The sequence below is a fragment of the Lycorma delicatula genome, chromosome 8, assembly GCF_047948215.1.
Source record: "Lycorma delicatula isolate Av1 chromosome 8, ASM4794821v1, whole genome shotgun sequence".
Lineage (NCBI taxonomy): Eukaryota > Metazoa > Arthropoda > Insecta > Hemiptera > Fulgoridae > Lycorma > Lycorma delicatula.
In genome coordinates, this window is record NC_134462.1 from 17,780,794 (window position 1) to 17,799,413 (window position 18,620).

The 18,620-nt window shown below is 26.7% G+C and overlaps 1 protein-coding gene across 4 annotated transcripts in view; it reads right to left on the minus strand.

The window, feature by feature from the left end:
* Nucleotides 1–18,620, minus strand: part of LOC142329226 (puratrophin-1-like) — a 1,606,956-nt gene continuing 1,588,336 nt past the window's right edge. For 2 of the 4 annotated variants that reach the window (XM_075373632.1, XM_075373631.1), the window contains exons 16-24: nucleotides 15,937–16,071; nucleotides 13,046–13,121; nucleotides 11,737–11,910; nucleotides 10,297–10,386; nucleotides 9,051–9,263; nucleotides 7,177–7,320; nucleotides 5,777–5,990; nucleotides 4,034–4,150; nucleotides 2–618 (exon numbers count right to left, since the gene is read on the minus strand). In XM_075373632.1, the coding sequence (XP_075229747.1) occupies nucleotides 386–618; nucleotides 4,034–4,150; nucleotides 5,777–5,990; nucleotides 7,177–7,320; nucleotides 9,051–9,263; nucleotides 10,297–10,386; nucleotides 11,737–11,910; nucleotides 13,046–13,121; nucleotides 15,937–16,071 (1,396 nt within the window). In that variant the 3' untranslated portion in view covers nucleotides 2–385. Of the gene's footprint in view, nucleotides 619–4,033; nucleotides 4,151–5,776; nucleotides 5,991–7,176; nucleotides 7,321–9,050; nucleotides 9,264–10,296; nucleotides 10,387–11,736; nucleotides 11,911–13,045; nucleotides 13,122–15,936; nucleotides 16,072–18,620 lie in introns of all 4 variants that reach the window. The other 2 variants (XM_075373630.1, XM_075373633.1) reach the window with 2 other exon arrangements.

Genomic DNA, 18,620 nt, shown 5'->3' on the forward strand with positions numbered 1-18,620 from the left:
ACTTTTATTTAACTAATGTACAACATAATATATATATATATATATTCTTCATCAAATATTTCATTATAAATTAGATTACATTAAAAGGTAACATAATATTTTATATAAAATTACAATAGGTTAGGCTGTGTTAATTTCCTCTATATTTGTAATTAAAGTTTTGAAATTCTCTTAACTTTATATAGATGTTAATTAAATTTTTTTTTCAATGTTCAATTTATTTTATAAAAAATTTATAAACATCAACTAGAAAAAAACACAAACGGGAAAAAAACATTTACAAGCATATTATGTTATATTTTTTACTGTAATAAAATATATAATGAAATGATGATGGCTTTAATTAACTACAATATGTGTGCATTTATCATTCATTTAAATTATTTTACTGATTTTCACTCCAAGATGGAGTCATTGAATCTGATGAAAGTGAAGGAGATGTTACCCAATCAGATACGATACCAGATTCAGCTGATGAACATTGACTATACAAACGGTGTTCACCAGAACTGCTACTACTAGCACCACTACTACTGCTTACTGAAATTATTGAATGCGGTCGTTTCCTAACTTGTTCAGATGGCATGACTGCAATTGAATTCCGGAATCTTGGAGCTGCTGCAAAATATTAGAAAAAATAAATTAACAATTATAAAATTATTATTACTATTATTAATAAATTGATTATACAATTAAAGAATTAATTTTTGTATAAAAGTACAACAATTTTTTAATAATGCTGTGAAGAATACTTTTTTGAGCAAACAATATATAAAAATTTTGAATAGAATTATTTTCTAGGAAGAATCACCAATTTTTAGAAAATATGTAATTATGCACAGATCTGGTTTTCAAACTAACAAAAATTTTTTTCCCTCAACCCAAAGTTTACTGGGCCTTACAGTTTTCTATTCAAAGTCAGTCTGTTAAATTAATTGTAATGTTCTTTATTCATTTCATCCATGAATCCTTATCTAGGTCTCCCTTTTACCTTTCTTCCCTCCATTAAACCTTCTATCAATGAAGTAAACCAGCTGGAATGTTAAAGCAAGTGGCCATTAATATCTGTTCTTTTTGCTATTGATAGTAATATTATTTTTTCAACAACTCTTATATAGTACCTACTTGTTTGTTACCCTATTTGTCTAAGGTATCTTAAAAATTCTTCTCAAACACCACAAGTTGAAAGCCTTAAGTTTATAATTTTCTGACAATACTGGCTATTATCTTAATAACATTAAATATAATAAAAGATGTTTCATAAAATTAAAGTTTCAAATTACATTTTCCTAGTATTTTACGTTTTTCTTCCTTTCATGAAGACAAACAGGGTGAATAAACCCTAGCATATTCATACTCAACCAATTAATTAAAGAAATGCAACATAGTTGAGACATTGATCATTCATAAATGATACAAGGTAAGTTATGTAAATCATTCAGAGAGGGGCATTGTACCAGATGAGCAACTTAAAACTGAACTGAGCTGGTTCAAACTGCAGTTATTTGAAGTTATCTTTAACATTGCTTTTTTTGCTTCTACTACAAGCGTGACTGTTGGTTGTGTATGTTACTACTCTCATCTATCATTTGTAAACTATCATCTATCATCTATCAGTTGTAAACTACTTAAGCTTCAGTGCAGTAGTTTCATTGTTTTCAGTTGTGTTTTCTAAAATACCTTATTTGATTGGGGAAAAGATTGCTACAGCAGAAGCTTATGTGTGTTGTAGGTCCTTTCAAGAAATGCAGCAAATATTCATGGAAAAATTTCCAAAATATCCCAACTAAGAGTACCACATAAATATCTGGTTAAAAACTAGCATACGCAGGATCAGTTCCAAAAATGAAATGAAATAGGTGACCTTCCTTTAGGACTCCAAAGGCCATAGTCAATATTCAAAGAAAAATTTCTTCCAGTCCAAAAAATTTATATATAAATTATCACAACAAACTGGTGAAATGTATGCATTTTGTCCTAAGATTCTTCATGATTTTAAATTTGATACCGTGTAATTTGTATTGCATAACAACTTAAGAGAACAGACAAACCAAAGTATCTTAATTATTGTGACTGGCTTCTCAAAAACATTGTCGATGGACAGATAGATCCAGTGCTATATTTCATGTTAGATAAGACATCATTTCATGTTTGGGCATGTTTGCATAATACTAGGTATCGGATGACTGAAAATTCTCAATAGATGTTTAAACATCCTCTTCACAATGAGAAAATCAGTGTGTTTTTTATGGTAATGGTATAGCAAGGGGACAAGAGTTTTTGATTGGACTCTCAATACAGAAGTATACTATACAATTTTTTTAAGAATTCTACACTAAGTTAACAGATCATGAAAAAGATTACGGCTTCTTCCAACAAGACAGAGCAACATGTCACATATCAAATAATTCACTAGCATGCAGTCATGTTGCTTTTATAGAAGAACAGTCAGAAAAGGATGGTGGCCTCTGTCTTCCCCAAATTCATCTAGCTGCAAATTTTTTCCTTGGGGCTATTTAAATGACAATAGCTATTTAAAGGGCAATCCTCATACTATTAATGAACTGAAGGCAAACATTCAACAAGAAATCAATGTCCTGTATCATCAGGTGATTCTCAATAAAATCACTCAAACACTAAAGTGCATCGCTATGCAGGGTGCTCATTTCATACATTTATTGTAAAAATATTAAATATGTAAATTCTTGGTAATATAAATACAAAATTTAATTTAATTTACATTTTTTTTTTTAATTTTATTCTTTCTCTTTTTTCTGTTTAGTCTCTGGAACCACCAAAAGCTATTACTTCAGAGGAAGAATGAGGATGATACATATGAATGTGAAAGAAGTATAATCTTTGTACAGACTCAGGTCAACCACTCCTGTGAAGTGTAGTTAATTGAAACCTAACCACCAAAGAACACCAGTATCCACAATCTAATATTCAAATCCGTGTAAAAGTCTTTACTAGGATTTGAACCTTAGAAGTAATAATTGCCTTTACTAGAATTTGAATCTTAGAACTCTCGACTTTGAAATCAGCTGATTTGTGATGACAATTTAACCACTAGACCAGACCAGTTGGTTTTTAAATTTCAATCATAAAATTTTATGTGTCACAACTGTGTTTATTCCATAGTGGTTTGGTTTTAAGTTGTTCACCCTCTATTTCAATAAAACAATATAAATATATTTGCTACAATTACTTTTAAAATATCATTCATAAAAAAAATATGCTCAAAATAAGTATGGGAAACTAATATAACTATGTTATTAATATATTATGATAAAATCCTAAGAAAGTGATGCTAATAGAGCCTTCTCTTAAGAGAATGGTATGATCTCAATCTGTCTTTGAAGTTAACTCTAAAAGGCAATACAGACGGAAGATAAGATAGGAATTAAGACTTCTGAATTAAGATTTTTAAAGTACTAGTATAAAAAAAAAAAAAAAAAACAATGAAAAGAGTTATTATGAGATAATTATAAAATATAAAGAGACAAATGAAGAAGAATTGAACACAGTGATTGTTAAAGAATAAAAAAAGAGTTGGACAATAATATTACTGAATAAATCTATAAAGGCTATATGAATAAGATTAAAGAGCTCAAAAAAGCATCAAGTTTATCAATAAAATTGCTATAAAGCAACAGTAAATGATTAATGACAACAAAAGAAGAACAAATTGAAGAATGGAAAGTAAAGAACAGTCAAGTAGAATGAGAGAGGGGTTTTAACTGTAATATCTTTACATTGTGTTCTCTCTCTTTATTTAACTATCTAAGAGAGTATTCCCCTGTAAACAATTACTGCGTACAGGACAATAAGTAATAAGTAATTATTACTCATCAATTTACTCTTTCTATTATAGTTATTATTACTGGACATATACTAATTTTTCAGATGTCAAAAATGAATCTTTTGAGCCAAAGTAAGAGAAAAAAAATTATGAAACACTGAAACATGAAGTGTAGTAATATTAAAATTAATTTATTAGATCAATTAAATAATTCTATTTTATCTCACTTACTTTTACTCAGTTGTGCGATACTTATTGAGCGATCACTTATTTGGTCAGCACTTGGTCTTATGTCCAAACATGGTTTGTTACCAATCCCCATTGAAGACATTTCAGCCAAACGCATTTCTAAATAAAATGATAAAATATTTATTATATAATATTTTAAAAATACAAGCTCATTATTAATATAATATGTAACAAAATCACAAAAATATTCTTAATATAAAACCAACCAATCATTATAGAGATTTTTTTATAGTAAGAAGTTTTCAGTGTGTTATTGATACACTAGAAAATTTTCATAACTTCCCCTCATTTCCAAACATCTCATAGACAAGAGGAGAGGTATAGAAAAATAATCAAACACGTTTTTTGCTTTTTCTTCATATAAAATTTTTAACATATTAAAATTTAATTAATCGTAATTCCAATTAAATAATAGTTGTAAAATAGTTAATAAGTAAGTTGTAGTCTCAGTATACATTTATTTTCAATGTATTAATAAAATAAGGTCAATTTTATGTAAATGGTGGGTGTTAGTTTCTCAAATATTGTCAGTTATATATTTTGAAATGTATACATTTTTTCAGTTATATTCAGATCAATCATTATATTTCAGAATAAGTGATATAATTTGACAGCGATAAACACACAAAATGCTAATAAGTATGGGATCTCTTAAATAATTTTTCACTGATAAACAAAGAAAAATGAAATTTAACAAATGCTTCTACTTCAAAACTATTTTTTTCAGTATAAGACAACCAGATGGTCCCAGTTATTCCCAAATGATCCTCATGGGAGCAACTCAAAGATTTTAAATAGAAAGGATCCCAGCTGTGATACATAATTTTAAAGGTCTTGATGTAAAAAAACGTTTGGCTTCAACAGCTTTAACCATAATAATGGCCACCATTTGATATTTTCACTGTTAGTTTCAAAAGTAACTGATCAACAGTGAAACATAAAAAAGATTTAGCAAATGCTCCTATCTTAAAATGATCTATTTTTGAAATAAAATTTCTGCTTAGGATGTACTAAAAATCACTTATGAAAGGCACTTTCAATTGGCAACAATGTGGAGATGTGTGGGTAAATTATATATTTTATTTATATAAACTTATATAATATATTAAAATAATTCATTAACATTTTGATCACTGTGTTAATAAAATTTAATATATATATATTTCTCCAACCAGTTTTCCAGCTATTGCCGGGTCTGGGTGTATGTTCATAGACAAATTACTGCTACCGGCTTGCCAGGCCTGACATAACTGCAGATGTAGTGCAATGTAAGTGTAAGTGTAATTCTATCAATAAACATGTAGTCTGGAACAGACTCAGGTTGATCACTCCTGTGACAAGTGGTTAATTGAAACCCAACCACCAAAAAACACCAGTATCCAAGTCCAGCATTCAATTCTGTATAAAAGCAACTACCTTTATATGGATATGAACCTTAGAACTCTCAATTTCAAATGTCAGTTGATTTTGCAATGATGAGTTTAATCTCTACACTAACTCAGCATGTTAATATATATATATATATATATATATATATATATATATTAACATGCTATATATATACATATATATACATATATATATATACATATATACATGCTATATATATATATATATATATATATATATATATAATACTAGTATAATCATTTAATATTTAATAATATATATTATACTTAGTTAATATTTATACTTAGTTATATAAAAATAAAATTTTTAAATTACCTCTATTTCTGAGGGCTTGTTTCCAAAGAAGATTTGATAACTCATCAGTCCATGCTTGTTTTACATCTTCTGACATTGATTGTAAGGTAAATGTGTCATTCGGTTTTCGTTTTCTGAACCAAATTTCAAATTTTGTTGTACTGTCACCAATTCTAGCTGTTAATCCAATATCACTTGTCTTGATACTGTTCTTATATATGTATATATCAAGGTTCTAAAAAAAAATTGACAAATAAAGAATTACACATTATATTAATCTTTGAAGTATATATTTTTTTAAATAAATGTATTTTATTTTACACTTAAATAAATAAAACTATCGCCACCAGTTCTTTAATAAAACTGTTCATTATGATATCATCTTAATTCAAAGAAAGTATTTTTAAGATTATTATTCTTTTCAGATACCTTATAATAGTTCTGAAATCATTCTATTATTAGATATAAATGTAAACAATTTTTACTTAAAATTTCCATCACAAAAATAAAATTTATCCATTAAACTGAATGAAAATTTTAACATAAATGCTAACAATTTTACTTATTTATAGCTAATGAGAGATTGATGTAATGATGGTATTATTACAGCAAGCAGCCTCTTTGGAACTCTTTCACTCCTCTTATATGTCCTATAGTCTTTTCCATTGTAGTAATATTATTTATAAATTAGTTTGAATTATTCTAGGACAATTCCTACCTAGTACAGTACAAATAGACTAATTCATAGAATAGAAATTAGAAAAATTCTAGTGGATAAAAGAAGAAAAAATAAGAGAATTGAAAAAATAATGATTTTGAGAGTGATTTCATCATAAAATCATGTTTGCTGTTTTATTGCTAAAAGGTAAAGGAGTTATTAATTAATTAACATGAAAAAAGTGACATATTTTAGTCTGTATATATATATATATATAAAGATTATAAATATGTTCTCATTCAGTTGATAACTGAAGGTAAAGTTGAAGGAAGGAGAGAAATTGGCCACAAGAGGTTCTCATGGCTTAGAAATCTTTGAGTGATTTAATATTCATGACGAATGCTTGTGAGTCTAGCTGCGAATAAAGAGGAGTACCAGATGATAATTGCCAAACTCTGGTGAGAAGATGGTAGGTGCTAAAAGAAAAAGATATATTTCTCTAAAAATTCATAATCTCTCAGTTGTAAAAAAGATTGGTACAAGTTGTTTCAATAAACAAATGTTAATTATCTAAAATAGTGATTATTTTCTGAAATAATTATCTATAACAGGTATGTGGTATATAATAATGAAAAATAATAATTTCAAGACACATTCTATTAAAATTTTTGTAAATATTAAAATAAAAATAAAATAATAATTATTCAGAAATAATTCACTTAGAATATAAGAATACGATTATAAATATAATGGTAATATTTACCTTTCTGTCTGGAAACCTCCTAGCTTTACTGAACAATATTAATTCCTCAAAAAGGAAGACATGACGAAGACATTTTTTACCCTTTCCTTGCCATACAAGAAATTCATTTTGTCTTAATAATCTTCCTTGCTCTTTGACATTAACCTGTAATATTAAATTACAGAATTATAATATTGTTAAATAATCATTTATTTTTTATATTTGTAACTGCACATAACATAAGAAAAACTATAAAAAACAAAACTAGACTTATTAACTTATAATAATAAAAACAAGTGTTTTTACCTTAATTTAAAAATTTCAACAAAAAAATTTATTTTTAACCAAAAATAGTTTGTAGGTTTTTTTGTTATTTGTTTCAATATTAAAAAGATAACTTATAATATAAAGAAGAATGGGGGAGCTAAGTAAAAATGTGCCGCTAGTGAATATGAAAATGCAACATTTTGAATTTTTTTAAAATTTAAGCTATTACTAGATTTATTTTTATAGTTATTCTTACAATTATGAATAGTTCTATAATTAATTTCTAGCTATTGTGTCTATGTTTAGGTACCCGTACCATTTAAAAATACATGAGATAATTTTGATGACAAAACTGTTAGATCTATTTAATAATAATTACCATATAACTGGTAAATAAATATTAACTGACTGATTGAATATTTTTTCATTACAATATATTAAATTCTTATTTTTTTAGGTAGTTTCCGTTCTTTGAATCAAAAATAATTCAAAAATTTTCATCATCAAATCATCATAAAAATCTAATTTTTATAAGGTGCTATATGAATATAAGGCACATTAGATAGTTAAAAAATAATAAACATCTATAAACAATTTTTAACTGTTAATGACAAAGTGACTTTTTTTAATTTTTAATTTTTTTACTAACAAGTAACATTATTAAATACTTTCAGAAACTTGCATAGCATTTCAGATGAAGTTACTGCTGGTGGTTCTTACTTTCTTGTATGAAATAAAGGAAGTATTGTGATCATGAAAAATTTTGATTTCCAGATTTCAATGAAAATATCCATTTTGATCATCCCTGATTCCATTTTGACTAGTTTCGGCATGACGTCTGTATATATGGATATACATATGTATCTCCCTTAAGTAAAAAATATTAGCTATAGGATGTTGAAATTTTGGATTTAGTACTGTTGTAACATCTAGATGTGCACCTCCCCTTTTGATTGCAATCGACTAGACCAAAATAAATAAAATTTGGATTTTGGGTTTTTTCTTAATTGCAGTAATAAGCCCTCATTGAGAACTTTTCAACAATATATCATAAGTGGGACTTATTTTCATTGGTTCCAGAGTTATAGAAAATAACATTTTAATTAATTAAATATTTGGGTCTTACAAGGGGAAGGCACATTGGTTCAAATCTGACTTCATCTCCTTTTTTTCAACTTTTATTTTTAATTTAAATATATTGATTTATTAATAATTATTAACCTATGATTGTAAAAAAAATTACAATAAATAATAATTCAATAATAACAATAAAAAATATATATTTGAAAAATTATCAGAAGTTATTAACAAAATAAAATTTATGTACTTAATTTTATCTAAATTTTATGTTGTCTTGATAAGAAGTGTGAATGTATTTTAACATAAACAAAATGTAATAGAAATTAATCTTTTCAGTTAAATATGAACATGATAAAAAAATACATTTTCTTGTCTTCATTATCATAAATCGCAAATTAAAACCTAAACAAACAGATTTCTCCATATTTTGACATTTTAATATTGAAAATATCATACCAACTATTATCAAAAATTGTATGTTATTAGCTCTATTATTATAAAAAATTAATAATTACTATTATAAAATAAGATTATCACGTAATACATACATCACAATCTCGAAGTGAGTCCATTGCTAACAAGTCATTACCGTGACGTAACTGGAAACGAACCATATTTTCAGCATCCCTAAGTTCTGAAACTTCTTGTCTGGATGCTTTCATTAATTGCTGAAGAAGGAGAGCATATTTTCCCATTCTTTGTACAGGTTTCAACAAGTAACTACCTAAATCCATTCGATCGCCAAGTTCAAGTTGTTTTTTCTATAAAAAAAAAAAATAATAATTGAAATTAAACAGACATAGATAGGTTCATGTAGAAAATTTGAATAGTTTCAATATTAAACTAAAAATTCAGTAATTAAAATCATGCTTAAGAAAAATGTATTAAGATAGCTGTGGTATAGTATCTAAATAACCAATATGACAACATTAAATTACCAGAATTAAAAAAAATAAATAAATACAATTAAGAATATCTAGAGATATGGAAATTATATGGCATTAAAACTGATTTTATCTATTAGTTCTGTGATAACTATAGTGTTAGCAAGGATGGTCACTGATAACAGTGTATTTCAGGCAATAATTGTTGCATGTCCTGCCATTATTCTGTTACCTGTTACCAACCAATAAAATCTGTAAATTAAGCTGCAATGTAAGCAGCAAACAGCTTAGAATAAGTTTCAAATATATGTTTTATAATTAGGTTAAAATTCATTGACTAATTGTAGAAAAAAATATGTACAAACTCATGTTTTACTGCTGTTGGTAGATAAATATTAAATTTAATATTATATGAAATATAAACCACCAAAACAAAGTAACTTAATTACATAAATTAAACTTACGATATTAATTTCCAAGAATCTATTTTTGTAGAATCTAATTTGTTATTTTATTTTAGTGTTTAAAATTTTGAAATTGTATTATGAATGCATATGCAAATTTTGCTGTCCAGTATTGGAGTGATGTTGTACTATTTAAAATGTAGTATTATTTTTAACAAAATAAAATAACAAATTTTTAAAAGAATTATATTGTACTGTAATTATAAAATTCAATACCAAGTGAAGATGCGGAATGTGGTGAAAGTCGATTCTTGGAAATTAATATGGTAAATTTAACTTATCCAGTTACTGTGTTTTGGTGCTTTATATTTCATATAATATTAAATTTTATTAACACAGTGGTCAACATGTTAATGAATACTTGAATTTTCAAAAAAAAATAAAATTATATATTACCATTTTAAAAATTCTCTAAAAAGTATTGTCTAAATTGTTTTATACCATACCTTGAAAAATGCAGTACCGTATTCTGACATTAATGAATCTGACTTTGGCTTATTTTTGTTGTACAATGCATATAAGTAGAATTTACTTTCCTGAAAAGAAAAACATAAGAAAAATGGTAAGAAAACACATTGTGAGTTATTATTACATCATAAATACTGTAATACTAAGTTGTTAATTGAGTGTAAAAAGGGAACGCAGAGAATGAACTTCACACATATAATGTATAAAGATGTATATCTGTTTTGAAATGTATTTTATACATTTTACCTCATCTAGAGCAGTATAATGTAATATAATTCAAGTGTATACACAAAACATGTTTTTTTGGTTAGGTCATTTCAACTTTGCTGCTGATTTGTACTTAGGAAATGTGTAGTGTTTACATAGTATATTTATTTATATCAGAAGTTATCTGTTTACAAATAATGCAGTCATGTTTAAGTTAGTTCTGTGCACAACCTTATTATGTGAAGAGAGCTAAAATAATCCCATGGAGTGTGAAGTATGAATAGTAATTTGTTTTAATGGGAAAAAACAAATCTGCTGCTGAAATTCATAAAGAAATTTGCACTGTTAATCAATTTATGAAGACAGTTTGAAAATAGTGTCATTTGTTTTGAAAACAAAATTTCTTGTTCTAAATACTCAAATACTCACAACAAAGAAATGGAGTGGTTGCTTGTCTGTGATCACAAATCATTTGTTTAAAAAAAAATTAATGAAACAATTTATAAAAACAAACAATTTACTGTTTCACAGTTATCAAATGAATTTGTGAATATTTTTTGTTCAATGATTTAGAAATTTTTTTAATGGAATAACTGGACTACAGAAAGTTGTGCATCAGGTGGATGTCAAAAATGTTACAGATGGATACATGGAACAGTTTTTGCATAATGGTAAAAATTCATCACTAAATTACATGATGATAAACTAAAAAGCAAAAATATGTATTAAATATTGATTTAAATTTGAAGTTAATATTCTATTGATTTATGTTTCAGATATACAGATTTAATATAGGAAAAGCCAAAGAAATATTGGTTATTAAGTAGTAGTACGTTTTTAACTTTAAAACCTTTTTTTGTTCTTTATTTTTTAACTTTTTGAAAATTTTATTGTTCTTTGGCAAGGTTAGATAATTTTATAAAATGTAAAAACAAAAAAACCAAGTTCATTATTTTACAATACTTCACAGGAATTTAAATGAATAACTTTATAAGTCAAAAATTAATTTTTATTCACATAAGAACAAAGTACCTTTAACAACATAATTGCAAATATTAATAAATTGAATAAACAATTTTCTCTATTAAATATATTATACATATAAATAATTTATGTCTTCCAAGGAAACATAAGCATTATTATGACTACAGGCATAATGCTTAAATTGCTATTGATACAGGCAATAGTTAAAAATATTTTAAATTACTTACGTGTCTTAGAAAACATTGTCCAACTAGTAAAGGGCTTTGTTCACACTGTTCTAATTCCTGTAGGAAAAACTGACTGTGAAATTCATAAATCTTTTCAATATTTCCAAATACAACATTCCTCTGTCCACGCAGAGCTTGTGGTATATCTTCACGAATCAATTCAGGAATGTAATTCTGAAAATTTGAAATTTAATAAATTAATCAGGATATCATTTTTAGAATTAATACCATAAATATTTTTTTTATGTACATAAAAATAAAACGGCCAAGTACAGGACTCTCCTGCTATTAAAGACATACAGGTTCCGAGAGAGTTGAGCCCTTAGGATTGCGTAGCAATCCTAAGGGCTATTATGTTAGTAGTCTTCAGCAGCTTCAGTATATGTGCACCTTCATTTAATATAGTTTTTATGTTGAGTAAGTGGAATCATAAATTAATCAAATGGAATGGAAATAAGCAAGAGCGCCAGTTTTGGCCGATCTGTGCTGTGCCCCCTCCCCACCAACCCACTCGTCAGTGATCAAACTCAAAGTTGTTTCAACAAGCTGACCATGTAAGTTATAAAATGGCACTGCACTTGCATCTCTGAGACTAATAATTAGGGAATTATTAAGGCAGGATGATATAGACCTTTTTGTTATGCTACAAATTTTGTTCTGGTACCGGTTATGGTATGTTTTGCTGTAATTTTAAAGATGTTTCACATAAAAAAAACATTTTTTGCAGAGGTGTAGATCTCAGTCTGAATAATGTGACTATATGAACAAAATAAAAATAAAACATTTTAGATTACGCAGGTTTTGGAATCTGGAAAATTAAATATAAGTCTTTTTGTGGTCCATGAATTATTTTTTTTTAGTAAATTAAAATGTCATTTTAGTGAATGGTAGTAAAAGAAGTGATCTATTGATCTAGGTAAAAGAAAACTGAATATATTTGTATTAAATAAAAATTAGTCTAAAAAAATATACTTGTAGCTTATCACTTACTTCTGCATTGATGATATTAATTTGATAAAAGTAACTATTTTTTATAAAAAAAAAAAATAAATGAATTAAAAAAAATTACACTATTCTTTTCCTATTAAATTTAAATGGGATGGACCTATGTCTCTGATCTTGAATTGCCAACAGTAGATAGTAACTGTGTATTGTAACTAAATTAATGTAATTTCCCAGTGGAGTTGCCATCCCAGGAGAAACTGCATTCTCTGTTTTTTAACCTGTAGGTTAATTATTATATAGAACTGTTTAATTTTTTTAGAATTATTATTACTACAATTTAAATAAGTATTATGAATTATCTTACCTCAATAACATATTCTAATGACTTGACATAGTCTCTCTCAGTCTGAATCATTTCTCTCATTATGAGAAGTAAAGTCCTGAAAATGACACAAATTATTTTATTAAAATATAATGAAGTTGTATCATATTTTAAGTGAATGTAAAATAATTCTTCCAGAATGACATGAAGAACAAAGAAAGTTTAACAATTTGTCAGTATTCAGAGTAAAATTTCCTAATTTTAAAAATAATAAGTTTAATTAACACTTTCACTGATACAAAATGTTTAAGTTAATTTGAATTTAAATCTACTCCACTACCATCTAACTCAATGTAAAAAAACAACAGTGAAAGTAAACCAGTAAATAACATAAGTTGTGGGAATCATTTATAGTAATATCAGATATGATTAAATAAATAATGTAAATGATCAGCAATTCATCTCTTTTGTTTGTTACTGTTAATAAATGAAAGCAAGTATTACTTATGACTCTGGTAATAATAACATATTTATTGCTATAATATATTTTTTATTAATTAAGAATTGTGAATCAGCAACAGAATAAATAAACTTACTATAAGAAATAGCAGAAAAAACTGGCTTGCAATTATCCTTTGAGAAAACTAAATTTATGATATACAAATTTCACCAAATTTTTAAATGCAAAATAAGAAAAGATTAATAGAATAGAAAAATTTAAAGATCTAAGGAAGTAATCCAGAAAAATGGACTGGATTAAGAAGCTAAAATGAAAAATTAGAACTTGAAAACTGGAATTAGCTTTTTGATTGACAAAGGATATATACAATTAAAAAAAAAAAAATGTTTATAAAAACAAAAATTATACATTATGGTGCAGTTATTTAACCAGAATGCCTATATGCAGCAGAATTTTTATCCTTAATGAGGAAAGAAAAAATAGAGGAACTGGAAAAGAAGGAAAGGAAAATTCTGATAAAGATCTTTGTATCTAAAAATAAAGAAGAGGGACTTAGTAAAAGAAGTAACAAAGAAATTTATTTGGAAAATGAAAAGCTATTGGGCACAATTAGAAAAAGAATGCTTACTCTAGTTGATTAAATATTTTATGAGCAATTAACTTTAATGTATGAAAACAGATTAACTAAGAAAGTACAAGGTGTGTTCAAAAAATTATGAGAATTTTGAAATTTAGCGGGCTGTATTAGTCTGATTCTCAGGATTATTTTGTTGTTGAATCGATAAACATCTCTGAAAAGTATCTATACATTTTTAGTCATATTGGATGTTTAGTTTGTTGTCAGCTATCAAAAGGATAACATGTTTTGGTACGATCTGTGATTTTTTATTTGTGTAAATGATGGATCAGAGAATTTGTATTAAATTTTGCTATAAGAATGGGATAAAGTGTAACAATGTATTACAAATGTTAAATATTGCTTTTGGTGAGTCTGCTATGAGAAAAGCAATGGTTTATGAGTGAATAAGCATTTCAAAGAAGATCATAAAGATGAAGAAGATGAGCGGCCCGGACGCCCAAGCACATCAACAGCTGATGCAAATGTGGAAAAAGTGAAAGAAATGATTATGAATGATCACTGAATCATAATCAGAAAAGTTGCTGCTGATGTTGGGGTATCAACTGACTCATGCCATGAAATGTTTTTGGATGTTTTGGGTATGAAACGTGTGACAGCAAAATTTGTTCCAAAATTGTTGAATTTCAAACAAAAACAGCAGTGAATGGAAGTTGCTCAGGAGTCGCTAAATGAAGTCAAAAACGATGCAGAAGTACTTAAGCGTGTCATAACAGATGATGAAACATGGGTTACAGATATTGAAACTAATGCTCAATTGTCCCAGTGGAGGCAATCCGGATCACCACGACTGAAAAAAGCTTGACAAGTACGGTCAAATGTAAAGGTTCTGCTCACTGTGTTCTTTGATTTTAATGGCATAGTGCATCATGAGTTCTTGTCACAAGGTCAAATGATCAATAAGGAGTATTACCTACAAGTTCAATGCCGTTTGCGTGAAGCAATCTGAAAAAAACACCCAGATTTATGGTAAAACAATTCATGGCTTACGCACCACGATAATGTGCCTGCTCACACTCCATTGCTTGTTCGTCAATTTTTAGCCAAAAACAACACTGTAATGATATCCCAGTCGCCATATTTGCCAGACATGGCCCCATGTGACTTTTCTATTCCCAAAAATAAAGAGAACATTAAAGGGCTGTTGTTTTACAAGCATAGATGAGATTAAAAGCGAATTGCTGAAAGAGCTAAACACTATTTGAAAGATCAAGTTTCAAAAGTATTTCGGGGATTGGAAAAAGTGCTAGCATAAGTGTAAAATATCTTATGGGGACTGTTTTGAAGAGGATAACATTAATGTAGACAAATAATAAATAAAATTCTTTCCAAAAAACAAAAATTCTCGTTACTTTTTGAACACACCTCGTATATGAACATTTCAAGTCAAATCCCAAAACAGTCAGTAAATGGATAAAATAGGTTAAGAAAAATATAGAATAAGTGGGCATTAAAAAGAAAAATATTATGGAAAGGAAAACGTTTAGAGGAAAGATTAAAAAAATTTAAGGATTTCCAGGACGTAGAAAAACAAAATACCAAGAAACTTGATCAGAAGAAAGAAAGAAAAAAATGAGTGTAAATGTAACAATACTGGTGGAACAGAAGAAGAAATTGCAAAGTTATTTAATGAGATCTACAAGTGGTCAAAATTGGGAATAAATTAAAAAGAAATCATGTCTTAGGGCTGAATCAGACTTACACTGATCTATTTATTAGTACAATTTTTTCATATATTTATTTAATTTTAATTTAAAGCAGTAGTTACTATTAATGAAATATAAACAACAGAAAGTAAAAAAAAAAACCTTACTTTAGTATAAATTATTGTCTTACTTTTTTGTTTTTAATGTTTGTGTGCCACATTTTGCATCGGTTAATTGTAAGTTCAGGTCACAGTGTAGATGAGAATTGACTGGTATAGGTGGTACTATCTTACTACCTTCTGATGACTCTTCATTTTCTTCACCACTAAAATTTAAAAATTATACAATCAAAAATAATTTTAATAAAATACTTAATAATAAAAAAAGTAAAATGAAGACTTATATAACAATCTGCATTAATTACAATGCACATATATATTTAAAATTTACTAAATTAAAAGAAAAAAGTAACTGACTGAAAACAATTGAATCAATATAATACTAGATCAATTTACTGAATTTAATATGCAAAATATTGAAACAATTATTATATATGTTCAACAATAATATATCTTTATTTTTAAATCAGAATGTTTGTTATGTATGTATGTATGTACATACACATACAATCATTAACTCTCATTCTCATGAACTCAAGTTCATTTAAAATCCAAACTGTTGGCCAATCAAGAGTGATTCTTTTTCTTACATGTTTATTGAAATTTGAGGATGGTTATAACAGTAAATAAATAAATAAATAAATATATATATATATATTAACATATTGACCAATGTGCTAATAGAATTTAATATTAAATGAAATTTAAACCGCTAAAACACAGTAAATAGTTATGTTAAAGCTTACCATATTAATTCCAAAATAAATATAAGTAAATATTAATACGGTAAGTTTAACTTATCTATTTACTATGTTTTGTATTTTAAATTTCATTTAATATAAAATATATATATATCAAAATTATAAAAATCGTTTATTACCAAGAGTACAGAATTCAATAATGCTTCTTACCTTATGCTTATTATTTTTTTTGTAATAGTGCTTTCGAGATTTTTCCTCATCATCAGTTAAACTTTTTCTTCCAAATCACATATTAAATTCAAACCATTAAAATTATAACATATAAAAAAATATAGCCATATATTAAAAAATAATTTTTTTTTTTGTTATATGAATATGCAATATTTTTTTATGAATATGGACAAATACAATAACAAAAGAATAGTTTTTTCTAAGTTAATTATTGAATGAGCAGTAATGCTTAAACTTAATCCTTTATAAAGTTCTTTAATCCTTTTTACAGAGTCAGTTTTTGTGTAACAACATTTTTTTGAGATACTTATTAAATTGTTCTGTAAAAAATAGCTACATGGTTTCTGTGTATGAAATTTTATAAAACAAGTCTGATTTTATTTTAGTATATAATTTATCAAAATTAAGTAAAAAGCTGGCAAAGAGTTACTAGTGGCTTTGCTGGGAAATTTATGCAACTCTGACTGCAAAGATTGTAACCAAAATTTAATGGCATCAATCTGTATGTATAAGTTGTTGAATAAAATTTCATAAAAAACAGTTAATTTAGTTTAAAGGAAACAAGAAAAATAATAACTGTTGAAAAGAAAGCAAAAGGTTAGGACTTTATATTCCATTTGTGAATGAAATTGCCTAAATACATAACCAAAATGACACACTAATTCTATGGAATACTCTAATTAGTATAAGAATGTGACTTCATGGTGTCAGTGATTCATGATGATGATGATGATGACTCCAGAAAAAAGAGAAAGAATTTTTGTTTCTACCCTTTTATGGAAATTTGGGGCATTAAATTATATGAAAAAAATTTATCAATTCCTTGATTAAATTTTGAAATACTGGATCCATAAGATCCATGTTTTCTTAGTCCTTGACCAACTGTGACAAAATTATATGATAGCAAAATATGGTATAGTATCAGTGCTTATAGATTGTTTCCCAGCAATGTGCTGTGCTCTTGTATATGATATCAGCTTTCACATGGCCAGACTGCATTCATCATACGTTGTCTTACTGTGTCAAATGGGTATGATATGATACCAGTTACTGTTGTTACTACCTAAACAAGGTACCATTATACAGAAATAGTCATACCAAATTTCATAAAAATCAGTCCATCCAGTCTGGAGATATCGATAAAAAAACAGGCTTACATACTTACACATATATCCTTCTGGAATTTCTCAGTGGTAAAACTGTGTTTTTTGATTAGAGAAGAGGTCATGAACTGTAAAAATCTGCAAAAACCGTGACATGCAAAATTTGACCTGGTTACATACTTTCCCTTACTGTATAAGATAACTAATCTATCTCCATAAAAATATTGATTAACATTACAATGTACAACTGTATATTATAATGTTAATCAAGAAAGTAACTATTCTCAAGATATGAGTTATTTAATAGAAAATTTGATCAAATCATGATTTGATCAAATTTTAAGGCATTTGTAATTTTGTAGGCATTTGTCTTAATTCTTGTGTAATTGTACTATAATAATAACTGAATTTATAAAGTAAATAATTGGTATGTTTTAACTTCATTCTAAAAAAAAATTAAACTGAAAGTTGCTTTTGCGTAAATGGTATTTTAATTTGTCTACTTTATTCCACTATGTGAATATTCTGTTTTTATAGGATTAGACATAAAAATATCCTGTTACAAATTATAGAATGAATTTATATTGATTAGACTTAATAATCTACTTGACTGAAGTTTTAAACCATTTTTGCTATTTTTTAATTTAAGTTTTTAACATAGGCTGTTCTCATTTTGATGAAAAAACCATATCTGGCCCTTATTCACTGATGATCGATTCA